Genomic DNA, 14,730 nt, shown 5'->3' with positions numbered 1-14,730 from the left:
TTGAGTCCATCTTTGCATGAAATGTTCCCTTGGTATCTCTAATTTTCTGGATGAGATCTCTAGTCTTTCCCATTCTATTGTTTTCCTCTATTTCTTTGCACTGATCACTGGAGAAGGCTTTCTTATCTCTCCTTGCTATTCTTTGGAACTCTGCATTCAAATGGGTATATCTTTCCTTTTCTCCTTTGTTTTTTGTTTCTCTTCTTTTCACAGCTATTTGTAAGGCCTCCTCAGACAGCCATTTTGCTTTTTTGCATTTCTTTTTCTTGGGGGATGGTCTCGATCCCTGTCTCCTGTACAATGTCACAAACCTCCATCCATAGTTCATCAGGCACTCTGTCTATCAGATCTTAAATCTATTTAAGATCTTAAAACCTTAAATCTATTTCTCACTTCTACTGTATAATCATAAGGGATTGATTTAGGTTATACCTGAATGGCCTAGTGGTTTATAGACCATATTATATCGTGGTTTTAACTTGCATCGCTGCCCTGCTAATTTGAGCTAGAGCATTATAATTTGTTCTGATATCAAAGAGAGTTCCCCTCCCCCACGTTCTCATCTGCCCTCAGAAATGTCTTCGCTGTTCTTGGCCCTTGGTCAGTCTGTATAAACTCAAAAATCAGCTTTTGCCAAGCTTCAGGGAAAGCTCTCCTGGAATTCCACTGGAAGTGGATCCAATCTGCAGATCCTTTTGGAAACTATCAATACCTTTAGAATGTTGACTTCTCCTATTTTTAAACTTAGTACATCTTTCTGAGTGAGTGAGGGTAATGCTAGCCACAGCAACAAACATCAAGAAAGTATAATCCTTAAACTCTACATTAATTTCCTTCTTCCTCACATAATGGGTTTTCCTGAGCAGTAGGGAAATCTCCAAGTAGTGGTTTAGGGACACAGACTCCTTCCATCTGAGGGCTCTGCCAACCTCCAGTCGGCTGTGTTCATTGGTCACAAGCCAGAAAGACTGAACAGAAGTCAGCTGTACCACACACCATCAGCGCAGGTCTGAAGGTGGTGCCCAGTAGGTCAGCTCACATTTCATGAGACAGAACTATGAAATACCATCACAACGAGCCATACAAAAGGCGGCGGGTGGGGGAGGATGCTCTCTAGCTCTGTGCCCAAAAGAAGAGAGAATGAATCTATTATTTTAGGTCTTTTAGTATCTTTCTATGACTTTGTATAAGCTTCTACACATTTTGCCAGATTGATTCCTAGATACATAGTTTATTTATATGATATAAATATATATATATATTTATGCCTTTTGTAAATGGCATTTGCATTCCTATTTATCAACTATGCTTCTGGTATTTAACTGAGATCTTGCTTTATTAATCTACATTTAGCAACCATATTGAACTTTCTGCTAAATTCTGATAATTTGCTGTTATATTCTGGATTTCTACAGTTAATCATGTCACATGGGAAAATAGGTTTTATTGTTTATGTTCTGATCTTTCTTTTAATTTTATCTATATCTGACTGCACTGGGTAGAACCTCTGGTAAAATACTGAACAGAAGTACTTATACCACTGACTTTTAAAAGCATAACTTCAACTGTTTCATCATTATGGTTACTGTAAATTTTTGTTACCTATCTTTCATTGGACTAATACAATTTATTTCTTTTCCTAGTTTGCTAAGAGAATGTATCATGACTGAATGTAGAAATATCAAAATTGTCTCTGTAGCTATTGAGGTAATTATTATACATAATTATTTTTCTTTTTTAATCTATTAAGTGGTGACTTGGTTAGATAAAATTTTTAATGTTAAAAGCAATGCTTGCTTTCCTGAGATACAGCCAGCCTTAGTTATGATTTGTATTAATTGTAGTATTCAGTTTGTTAATATTTTGCTTATGTTTTCCATTAAATTCATGGGTGAGATTGGACATTTATTTGCCTTCCTTAGGCATTTTGTTTGAAGAATCAAGTTTACACTAGCTTTATAGAATAAGATGGAAATTATCTTTCACTGTTTTCTAAAGAATCTGCATAAGATTCATATTGAAAATCCTTGAAGTAAATTTTCTAGATCTCACGCGTTATGGACTGAATGTTTGTGTCTCTCTAAAATTCCTCTTGAAACTCCAGTCCTCACTATGATGATATCTGGAGGAGGAATCAGGTCATAAGGGTGAGGCCCTCATGAATGGGATTTGTGCCCTTAGGAAAAAAAGCACAAGAAAGATGATCCATCTCTCTCTCCGCCATGTGAGGACACAGAGAAGATGGCCATCTGCAAACCAGGACGAGAACTCTCACAGGCCCCAACCATTTATATATACTGTGTACTATATTAGGGTTTCCCAGGTGCGCTAGTGGTAAAGAACTCCCCTGCCAATGCGGAAGACAAAAGAGATGCTGGTTCGACCCCTGGGTTGAGAAGATTCCCTGGAGGAGGGCATGGCAACCCACTCCAGTATTCATGCCTGGAGAATCCCATGGACAAACAAGCCTGGTGGGTACAAAGTCCATGTGGTCACAAAGAGTCAGACACTACTGAGGTAACTTAACACACACATATACACACACTTATACTGTATTATATATAGCAACAGAGTTGCTCAAGTAATTTCTAATCCATGTAAATCTCTGCTATAACTATAGTCATGTTCACTCATAACAGCATTTATCTGTAATACTTCTCTTTTTCATTTGTTCAGTATTTTCACAGTTAGTTTTTTTAGTCTTTCCAAAACATTCTGGTTCTGTATCCTTTTATTTTATGTTTAATTAATTCATGTTCTTCATTTTTTCCTTCTCTTTTCTTTTTCCCCCTTCTCCATCTTCTTAAGTTGAATGCATATTTAGTTCATTTTTAGCCTTCTTTATTTCCTACTTGAAACATGAAAAGTTATAAACATTATTCCCATTACCATTTAGTTGCAACACATATGTGTTGATATGGAGTATTCTCTATTGTGCAACTTGGTTCTATAATCTTGTTAAAATCTCTCCACTGATCCTTGAATTATTTTGAAATATTCTTAAAATTCCAACAAGATGAATTTTTTTAGTGGTTTCTTCCTGAGTTTTAAATTTTGTTATTGATTTTTATCTTACATACTTTGATGTCACTGAACAAAACCTTTATGTTCTTATTTTGGGAGTGAGGAGCAAACTGCCTCATGGGCCTTTCCTTCATTCTTCTATGCTAAGCAGTGTACTAAGTCTAGCAGTAAATACTGCAGCACAGTCTGTCATTATGAGGCAATCAGGGAAGAGGGGCAGAAAGATCATAAATAAATAGGTAATAATACCAACATTTAATGTGTTTTCTTATACAATACTCAACAGAAATAAGATTAAGGTATTCTGTGTTCACATGAGGTGTATTACTCAAATGAGTTAAACAGCATAATCATACAGAACATTTATTGATGAAGGACAGCTGAAATTTATTGTATTACAACAAAGTTTTTCCTGCAGAAGGCTAGCTACTCCATACAAGTTTTTTCCTGCAGAAGGCTAGCTACTGTACAAATTCTGCTTGGGTTGAGAACAAGGTCATTTTTTAATTCTTTAAATACTGTCCTACATCTTAGCATCACCTCTGAATCATTCATGATAACCAGAAGGAGGACTCGATCATGATTGCCTTCAAGGGCTCTCCTTTGGCCTTGAAAGAAAAATTTAGGAAAATATTGGATGGACAGATAAGAGTTAGTGATGTAAGAATCTCCTCGGTCCATTAGTAGTATCTGCTAATCCTTAATCTCCACCTAGTATTTTTCCCGATGGAGACAGATTGGACCACATGGGCTCCTTGTGGGAATGAACCAGGGTGGCATTCTCAATCATGAATCAGGGAAGAAGAGTAAAGTCTTCATTCCTCATACAAACACATTCTCTGTAATTAAAACCAAAGAGCAAGCCTCTGTAGTCTCTAGAGAGACACTTTGAGAATCCAGACCTTTTTCCTACTTAGGTCTTTCTTCCAGGCTTTAGCTGGTTAGTCTTTGCTAGGGATGGGGGGAAGCCTTTCTTTACTACAGTCCTTAGATATCTGACCTCTCACTGATACTGCTAAGAAATGAGGAGATGAAAATGCCACTTATTAAAATTTGAAGAATAAGGCCAAGGTCATCCTTTAAGGAGTCTTTCATCCTCAAGTTCATTAATGTCTAAGTCTGGGCTGCCCAGTGTCCACCCAGATGTGCATTCCTGATATGCTGGGCACTAGACCACTAGACTGTACTGCCCTCATCTCTACTGCAACCCCCTCAGGAACCTTTTAGCAGAAGAAGTGCTGCCAGCCCAATTTCTTTTTTTTTTTTTTTTTTTTGCTGAAACTTGCTTGATGACCCAGTGTATGATCAAACGTGGTAAATGGCATCCTCTAAATATTGGGAACAATATTCTACAAATCAATTATATCAAGTTGATTAATCGTGTTGTACACATCTTCTAAAGTTTTAGTGATTTTCAGTCTGAATGTTCTTTCAATTTCTGTGAGAGGTATAGTCATATTTTCCTACAGGTGTTCATTTCTCCTTACGAGTTCTGTCAAATTCAGCTTCTTACTTTTGAAGCATTTTCATAGATAATTGAAAGATCAGGATTTTTACATCATCATGGTAAAATGAACCCTTAATCATCATATGGTAACCCTCTCTATCTCTAGAAACACTTCTTCCCTGATACCGGCATAATGAAACCTGCTTTTCAATTTGTTGAATATTTCCCAGACACATTCTTTTCTATCCTTTTTATTTCAACCTGTCTGGCTTGTCATGTTCTGGTCTGTCTCTTATAAACCTCATGTAGCTGACTTTTATTTTTGAAATCTATTTGGCAGTGTTTGGTTTTTATCTAAACAGTGAAGTCTATTTACATACATTAGATTTCTTTCTCCTTTCAGATTGTGTCTTCTCTTTGATTTTTTTTCTAGGCTTCCTGTTCTCCTTTGTTGCCTTCTTTTAAAATGATTGACATCTTCTTCCACTTTGATTCCAATTACACCTACTCTCAGTTTACACGCTGCTATTTTTCAGTTATTTAGCATTTTCTCACTTTAAATACTACATAGTAGTGATAATACATTATAGCATAATTTGGAAAAATATAATCACATGTTTACCATTTTGCTATAGTTACCACGCCCTACTACATCTCAAACCTTTCATCAGGGATTTTCCATCTCCCTTAAGCACATGCTTTGGATGTAGGTGGTTAACACTCTTTATCTTTGTTTAAAAAGATTTTTATTTTTATTTCACCCCTCTTGAAAGATAATTTCTCTAGATTTGTAAGTCAAGTTTGTTGGTTATTTTCTCTCGAAATTTTAAGATATTATTCCATTGCATTCTGGTTGCTATGGTTGCTGTTGAGATGTCAACTGAAAGTATAATTTTTACTCCTTTATGTGCAAACTGTTATTTCTCTTCGATAGCTTTTAAACTTTCTCTTAGTTTTGGTTCTGCACCATATTATAATAGCCAACATCCAAGATAGCCTCAGTGATCCCCTTCTCCTGGTATTCAGAGCTGACCTTTCTCACAGTGAATCAGGCTGGCCCCATGTGGCCAACGGAAGACAGAGGGAAGTGCCAATGTGACTCTGAGTCTTGGAAGGCAGTGTAGCTATTCCTAGGTCTCTCAAATGACTCATCCTGGGGAAAGCCAGAACCAGTGCCTCGAGGACGTTCAATCCAGAAAGAGAAAGATTCATATAGAAAAGAATTAAGGTCCCCAACTAACAGCCAACACTAGTTTGCCAGCCAGAGGAGTGAGTCACCTTGAATGCAGATCCTCTAGTCTGAGTCAAGCCTCCAGGTGACTGTGGCCCCAGCCAACACTTGACAGAAACTTGACAGAAACTTCCTGAGAGACCCTAAGTCAGAACCACCCAGTTGAACCACTCCCAAACTCCTGATCCGCAGAAACTGTGAGAGTTCAACCAGGATTCTTCTTGTTTTAAGCCATTAAATTTTGGAGTGATCTGTTATGCAAAAGCAGAATCTACAATAAATACAATTTGTCTCCATTGGGATTTGTTGGACTTATTTTACCTGAATGGTCTTTTTTATTTTAAATAATTTCTGGAAAATTCTCAGCCATTATTTCTTTAAGTACTTTTCTCTCATTCTCTATATTTTTATCTTGGACTCCAATTGAACATTTTAAGAACTTCTCAATCTATTCTCCAAGTCTCTTCATTTCTGTTTCTTCCCATCTTTTTGAGCCTCTATGCTTTATTCTGAAATTTTACCTTTCAATTCACTGTTTTTTCTCTTTACTTGTGAATCATCTACTATTTAACCTTTCTATTTTTCAAATTGATGTATAATTTATAAGCAATAAAACGTACAGATTTGGGGAGTACAATTCATTGAATTTTGATGCAGATTATGGTCTTGTAACCACAACCACCATATGGTCAAGAGACAGACATTCCCATTATCTCAGAAAGTTCCCTCCTGCCCTTCTGCAGTCAAATGATCCTCCCAGAGGCTACCATTGTGGTAATTTCTACCATCTATTCTACAACTTCAATAAATGTAATCATAAAGAGGCTAATAGAGGCTAGTCTTCTGTATCTGTCTTCTTTTTGCTCAACATGATTTTAAAAATTTATTCATGTTGTTACCTATACTAATTCATTGTTGAAAAGTTGAAAGTGAAAGTCACTCAGTTGTGTCCAACTCTTTGCGACCTCATGGACTATGCAGTCCATGGAATTCTCCAGGCCAGAATACTGGAGTGGGTAGCCTTTCCCTTCTTCAGGGGATCCTCCCAACCCAGGGATAGAACCCAGGTCTCTGAGCCACAAGGGAAAATGAAAGTGAAAGAAAGTGAAGTTGCCCAGTCATGTCCAACTCTTTGCGACCCCATGGACTGTAGCCTACCAGGCTCCGCCGTCCATGGGATTCTCCAGGCAAGAGCACTGGAGTGGGTTGCCATTTCCTTCTCCAGGAGTTCTTCCCAACCCGTGGAATGAACCCGGGTCTCTTGCATTGTAGGCAGATGCTTTACCATCTCAGCCACCAGGGAAGTCGAGCCACAAGGAAGTCCATACTAATTCATTGCTTTATACTATTGAGAAGAGTTCAGTTAATGAATGCACTACTATACATTTATACATTCAATTGGTGATGATTATTGTGGCTCTTTCTGATTTGGGACTTTCAGGAAAAAGCTGTTATGAAGATTCTTGTCCAAAATTTTTAAAACATTATTTCAATGTTTTTGGATAAATACCAAGGAGTGAAATTTCTTCCAAGGAATAGAATTTCTTGTCATAGAATAGGTGTATGTTTGACTCGATGAGAAACTGACAAACTATTCTTTAAACAGTTTTCTAATTTTGTTTTCCTACCAGAAATTTAGGAAAATTTCCTCACCAACACTTAGTATTGTCAATCTTTAAAATTATAGGTATTCTAGTGGGTATGAAATGGCACATCCTTATAGTTTTAATTTGCTTTTCCTAATGACTATTGATATTACTTATTGACCATTCTTATGTCTTCCCTTATAATTTTTCAAGATCTTTGATCATTTTTTACAAATTGGATTGTCTTTTATTATCGAGTTTTTTATATATTTCCGGATACAAGTCCTTTGTCATGTAATGATACATTGCAAGTATTTTCCACCAGTTTGTGGTATGACTATTCATTTTCTTAACAATGTATTTTGATGTTGAGAATGTTTTAATTTTGATGAAGCCTAATTATTAAGGACTACATGATTGTGCCCCATCCCCCCAAATTTGTACATTGAAACCCTAATCCTCAGTGTGATAGTAACTGAGGGTACAGCCCTTGGGAGCTAATTAGGTCATGAGGTGAAACCCTCATGAAGGAACTAGTAGCTCTGTAAGAAGAGACAGAAGAGAGCACTCTCTCTCTCTCTTCCTCTCCTCCATGCAAAGAAGAGAGAGGACAGTTGTCTATAAGCCAGGAAGTTGGCCTTGACCACATATCAGATCAGCCAACACCATGACCTTGAACTTCCCAGCCTCCACAACTAAATAAATTGTTGTTTAAGCCACCCACTCTATGCTATTTGTGTTCTAAGAAATCTCTAACTATTCCATGTTGTAAAGATATCACCTTATGGTTACATTTACTTCTGGAAGCTTTATGGGTCCATGATCTAGCTTGATTTAATTTTTTTATATAATGTAAAGTGAAAGTCATGTTCCTTTTCTGTTGCAATGTATATCCAATTGTTTCTGCAATACTTGTTGAGAAAACTAGCCTTTCATCCTTTTCCAAGAATCATTTAACTATATATGTCTATTTCTGGACTTTATTCTGTTAGATTAAGCCATTTGTCCTTAGACTGTTATCATACTGCCTTGATTATACAGCTTTATAGTGAGCTTTATAATATCATCAGTTATTATAAATTCCTCTTCTAGTCTTCTTTTTTCAAAGTGGTTATTGACTTGCCTAAATTGCATTTTTTGGTAAATTTTAGAATAAATATCTCTATTTCTAAAAATGGCTGTTCCACTTTTTATCGCAATGGCCTTAAATATGTAGATCAATTGGAGGAGACTGAACATCTTATCAACTATGGAGTTATACAATTTATGAACATAGTGTATTTTACCATTAGCTAGTTTTCTGTCAACAAAATTTTGTATTTTTCAATGTAGGGGTCTTATACATTAAATGTATTCAATAATTTTTGATATTACAAATGGCATTTTAATTTCATTCTTGAATATTTACTGCTAGCACATAAAAATTATTTAATAATTTTTTTTTTGTATATTGACTTTGTACCTATAATCCTGCTTAATTTATTTTTCCTTTCCAAAATTTACTGGTAGATTCTTCATGCTTTTCTACATAAACAATCATGTTGTCTTCAAATAAAGACAGGTAGTTTCTTCCTTCCTAATTTTTGGCCTTTCAATTCTTTTTTGTGTTTCATTTATTTTGCTAAGATCTGTTACAATGCTGAAAAAACTGGTGAAAGAAAATGATCTTGTTTTGTTTACAATCTAAATAGAAAATATTCAATATTTCACTGTTAGATACAATGTTAACTAAAGGTTTATCCTCCATATCTTATACAGCAAGGAGTGCTTTGAAATGAACAGATGTATTAATGTGGATTTCACCCAGTGTTGTCCCTTTTTTCCAAAGTTTGAATGTCTATTTCTCGTTGGTCTCTAATGTTTTCACACACTTTTATACATGTATCATAATTAACCTCAGCAAGATTAGTCCAATGCAAGCTATTCCACCATTAATGAAAATTCCATTTAATATTTAATTTCAATTATGATATTCTGAATTTCTTAATAGAAGTTTTATTTGCTATTTTTTTTCTAAACACGTTAGATCTTTTTTGAGAGGTTCTGTTCCTTACTCATTTGTTAGTTCCTCTCTTACTTTTAAAAGACTTAGACACATTTGTTTTACATTTTGTATCTGATTACTTCAATTTATCAGACTCTTACATTCCTGTGAAATAATGCTCCTGGCACCTTATTGCCTCACACATATTTTTATTTTATTTTATTGGCATGAGTTTATATTCCCTGGAAGTTCATCTCTGGGAATTCTCTGTATCTTAAATTGAGAGAACATTCTTCCAGAGAGAAGATACTTTGATTCCTGGAAACTTGGTCATGTTACCAACATGGCTCCCTTTTCATTTAAATTTTTGCTTGGGCATTTCCATCCTGAAAGACTGGGCACCCAAAACTCCATGAAAGCCAGCCTATGGCCAAGTATTCTTAGAGGAGACTCTTTGGTTCCTCTACCAAAAGCCCAATAATGAGAAAAGCATGTCTTCTTGCATGTACTCTGCCTTTAGAAATCTGATTTCCCCTCTACTTTCTGTTTCTCTGAGAGCACAATCCGTATGATCCCTGGCTCTGGACAATGTACTCTGATTCAACTTCCCACATTGCCCAGGTCCAAAGCTTGGTCTCCTGTTCCCGGAGGGTACAGCAACTAAAATAAAACCTCTCTAGGCCACCTAGGATTGCTGGGTGACCACAAGACAGGAGATTCAGTGTTTGAGTTCCACCCTTCACTACTGCCCAAGCTTGGTTCTCAGCCTCAGGGGAATCCAAATGTTGTCTTATAAACTCAGCCACGCATATAATACTGCTTTTCATGTTTCTTCCAGTCTTGAGACTTTTTGTAGTAAGAGAATTTCAGCATATTATATCTAGCTTAATATATAGGTAGAAATGGAAATATTCAACACTTTTTAATCTCTAAAAGCTTTAGTTATTACTCTTCATCTGGCTGGTTGGCAAATGAGTTAGCTGGATGGATTACAATGGCTACAGAAGAGATGCTTATAGACCTCTATACCTAAAAGGCAGAATATGATACCCGATTTCTTAAAAACAGCTATTAAAAAAGAATGAATTTAATGGATAATCTGCATCCCTCATGATGATTTTACTTCTAGAATATTCCAAAAGGCTTCTCTAAAGAGTTGTAAGAGGCATAGCCAATGAAGGAATTGTGAAGAAGACAAGTGATCAAGGCCTTGAGTTAGTACCTCACCAGTTCTCAAAGCTGTCTTTCATAGATAAAGTAAAGCTTGAACGATTCAAAATATTTCTTGGAAATTAGCCAGATTTCACAGGAAAGAACTTACTTTACTCCTTTCCTATGGAGAGAAATCACTTAGCAACTACACATAATAAATTTAATTCCTAAGGCTAAACTGCACACTATAACATGTGGATGATAAAACCTATCTCATCAATTGTTAAACATATTAACTGCAAAATGTTCAGCATAGTAGCTTTATACATTAAGTGGTAGCTATTATTAATGTTCTGATATGAGAAACTTTTAATATCTTTGTAATATCTTTAAAATCTTTGTAAATGTTAAGTTCAGGCATGGTTTAATGTCCTTGAGCTCCTGACAAGATGGACCCAGTTAAAATCAGCCTGGGTTCCCCCTCCTAATGGGGTTCCCTGCTGAGGTTCAAAATGCCTGTTTTCTCCTCAATTATGACCACCCAGTTCTGTTATCTGGAAGAGGAAATGGCTACCCACTCCAGTATTCTTGCCTGAAAAATTCCCATGGACAGAAGAACCTGGTGGGCTGTAGTTCCTGGGGTTGCAAAGAGCCAGACATGACTAAGCGACTGAGCGTGCAGTTCTCTTAGTTTTGTACCTAAAGCAGTTTACATGAATGGCACCATTTTTTTCTGTCTTGTGACATGCAAGGGGCTTCATGTCAGGCATTGTATCCATTACAAAGATGCGTGACAAGGAAAGTCTCTATTCCCAAGGGACCTATAGAATCAGAACTTGTGTTCTGATTCTCAACCCTGCTTGACCTTAGAATCATTTAAAAATATATTTTTTAAACTACCAACATTCATATGTGTATCTTTTATCCTTCTTCAGATGGTAGCTATCTTGGGACAGAAGCCATACTATCTTCTTTTCTTATTCCTCACAGCCAATCCCTCTATGTAGCAGAAATTTACTAAAACCTATTTAAAATCATTATACAAAAATGCTAATGACATACAGATGGCCAAGAGGCACATGAAAAGATGCACAATACCACTAATCATTAGAGAAATGCAAATCACACTATAATGAAGTATCATCTCACACTGGTCAGAATGGTCACCGTCAAAAAAATCTACAAACAATAAATGCTGGAGAGGGTGTGGAGGAAAGGGAACCCTCTTACACTATCGGTGGGAGAGTATATTGGTACAGCCACTATGGACAACAGTATGAAGATTCCTTAAAAAACTAAAACAGACCTATTTTATGATCAAACAATCCCACTCCTGAGCATATATCTGAAGAAAACCATAATTCAAAAAGATACATGTACCCCAATGTTCATTGCAGCGGTACTGACAGAATTCAGGACATGGAAGCAACCTAAATGGCCATCAACAGAGGAATGAATAAAGAAGGTGTGGTAGATGCATACGATGGAATATAACTTCGCCATATAAAAGGACAAAATAAAGCCATTGGCAGTGATATGGATGGACCTACTGATTGTCATGCTGAGTGAAGTAAGTCAGAGAAAGACAAATATCACATTATATTGCTTGTATGTTGACTCTAGAGAAACAGTACAAATAAACCTATTTACAAAACAGAAGCTTAGTCAAAGATGTAGAAAACACACATGATTACCAGGGCAGGAAGCAGGGGAGGGATAAAATGGGAGACTGGGATTGACAGATGAAAAAAAAAAAGTGAAAGCTTTAGTTGCTCAGTCATGTTTGTCCATGGAATTCTCCAGGCAAGAATACTGGAGTGGGTAGCCATTCCCTTCTCCAGGGGATCTTACTGACCCAGGGATGGAACTCAGGTCTCCTACATTGCAGGCAGATTCTTTACTGTCTGAGCCACCAGGGAAGCCCATACCAACTACTATATGTGGAATAGGTAACTAATAAGAACCTACTGAATAGCACAGGGAACTTTATTCAATACTCTGTAATGACTTATACGGGAACAAAATCTAAAAAGAGTTGATATATGTGCATGTATAACTGACTCACTTTACGGCAGAAATTAATGCAACATTGTAAATCAACTATATTCCAATAAAAAATTAAGAATGCTAACAAACATTAAAATGGTAACATTTTATGCTAACATTAATATGCTAACAAAATCCAATTTTAAAACAATTCTATTATCTGAATCCTAGTGGGAGGGGGGTGCGGTTTGAAACATTCAATTCCTAAGCTAGAAAGAATGTACTTGTAACATCGCTCCCTGTGTTAAGTATGCTGATTCAAAAGGTCATGTCTCGCAAAGTAAAAATAACAAGTGAATCAAAATTAAAAAATAATTGCTTTGCAAAAATGGTACTGATGCACCTATCTGCGATGCAGGAATAGGGAACCAACTGGTGGACACAGTGGGGGGAAGAAAAGGGTGGGACAAACTGAGAAACTAGCATTTGAAACATACACATGGTAATGTGCTAAACAGAGGGCTAGTGGGAAGTTGGTGTATAACACAGGGAGCTCAGCCTGATGCCCTGTGTCAACTCAGAGGAGTGGGAACGGCTGGGGCACAGGGGGTGGAGTGGGAGAGTGACTCCAGAGGGACGGGATATATGTATACTTATGACTGATTCACGTTGTTGTATGGCAGAAACCAACCAAACATTGTAAACAATTATCCACCAATTAAACATAAACATTTTTTTAATTTAAAATAAAAGTTTAAAAAAAGAGAGAATTGCAACTACATCACAGCTTTATGTTTAGAAATATCTCACAGGATAAGAATTTGTCTTACCAGTTTAAGATAGCCCTCAGCATCTAGAATTAAGTTTTCTGGTTTCAGGTCTCTGTAGATAATACCTAGTCGATGCAGGTAATCGAATGCTTCTGTCACACAAGCAACACAGAACTTGGAGGTGGGTTCATCAAAGCTGCCTCTGCAATGAAACCGTTTTCCTTTTTAATACTCTAGACATCCTTGTTGCAGATTCTAGGTGTCAATTATCATATTTATTGCATATGTCATATGAAATATGATATCATATTTATCATATCATATTTCAAATATTTCATATATATATTTATGCAATATAAATGTTTTATAAGGCATTAGCACTAAAAAATACTTCATAGCGCCAATGAATCAGGTCATAAAGAAATTTAAGTGAATGCTTGATGCCAACAAGAACCACTTTACTAAAATTTACTAAAATTAAAGTGTCAACATTCAAACAATTGTTTTTGGTAATCACATCTGAACAAACAAAATGGAAAGGATAAGAAAACAAGACTTTTTAAAGACATCTCTGGAAAACTCTGGAGAAAATGCAACTATTTCAATGGAGAGGTTGAACCAGACTACTGCCCTTGATTGCTTGACTAAAATGACTCCAGTGTTCATTTCCATTTCCTGTTTGTATACTTTGTAACATAACCCATGTAGAAACAGGGTCATAACTCTTACCTCTTTGGTGCACCTTGATGATACCAGAGTTGCCCTGTGTCAGCACTGTGTGTAGGTTTACATGCTAAATTATTAAAATGTGGTGGTGATTTGCTGCATGGTATAATAGAAAGCTATTACACTTTGGCTTCCCTTGTGGCTCAGATGGTAAAGAATCCACCTGCAATGTGGAAGACATGGATTTGATCCCTGGGTTGGGAAGATCCCCTGGAGGAGGTCATGGAAAACCACTCCAGTATTCTTGCCTGGAGAATCCCCATGGACAGAGGAGCCTGGCGGGCTACAGTCCATGGAGTCACAAAGAGTTGGACATGACTGAAGTGACTAAGTACAGCACATAAATAGAAAGCTGTGGCTTTGGAATGAGAGAAACCAGCTTCGACTCCTGCTTCTTCCCCTTACTGAATCCTCAGGCAAGTTGTTCGGCTGTTCTGACCCTCAGATACCTGTCTTAAAATGGGTTTACTACTGACTTAACAAGGCTGTTTTATGGATATGGCAAAGTGCCTAACGGGTACTAAGAACTACCACCACTAAATAGACTTAGATATTCTAAAAAGATTTGCCTGTTAAAGCAATGATGGGAGATGTAGATGCTTCTGTAGGTGTCATGCAAGTCTCCTCAACCCATCCAGGCTTACCTCATTCTGATCCATTCATCAATATGTTCCTAGTACAACAGATAAATCTCTGCTTGGATGCTCAAAAGTCTGTTATGACTTTGGTATGTGATTTCCAACCATGAATGCACGTTAGAATTGCCTGAAAGGCAACTAAAAATCATTTTCTGGCCCTATTGCAGGTGAACCAAATAAAAGTCT

General features: G+C 36.7%; 1 protein-coding gene across 3 annotated transcripts in view; it reads right to left on the bottom strand.

Annotated features, from left to right (window-relative positions):
- PRKG2 (protein kinase cGMP-dependent 2) overlaps nt 1–14,730 on the bottom strand; it is a 113,079-nt gene that overhangs the window by 27,286 nt on the left and 71,063 nt on the right. For all 3 annotated transcript variants that reach the window (XM_043906377.1, XM_043906376.1, XM_043906378.1), the window contains one exon: nt 13,241–13,382. In XM_043906377.1, the coding sequence (XP_043762312.1) occupies nt 13,241–13,382 (142 nt within the window). The remainder of the gene's footprint in view (nt 1–13,240; nt 13,383–14,730) is intronic.

This window comes from Cervus elaphus, chromosome 6 (genome assembly GCF_910594005.1).
Source record: "Cervus elaphus chromosome 6, mCerEla1.1, whole genome shotgun sequence".
Taxonomy (NCBI): domain Eukaryota; kingdom Metazoa; phylum Chordata; class Mammalia; order Artiodactyla; family Cervidae; genus Cervus; species Cervus elaphus.
Note: the sequence above shows the minus strand (reverse complement) of the source record. Positions and strands in the feature narration are given on the sequence as shown.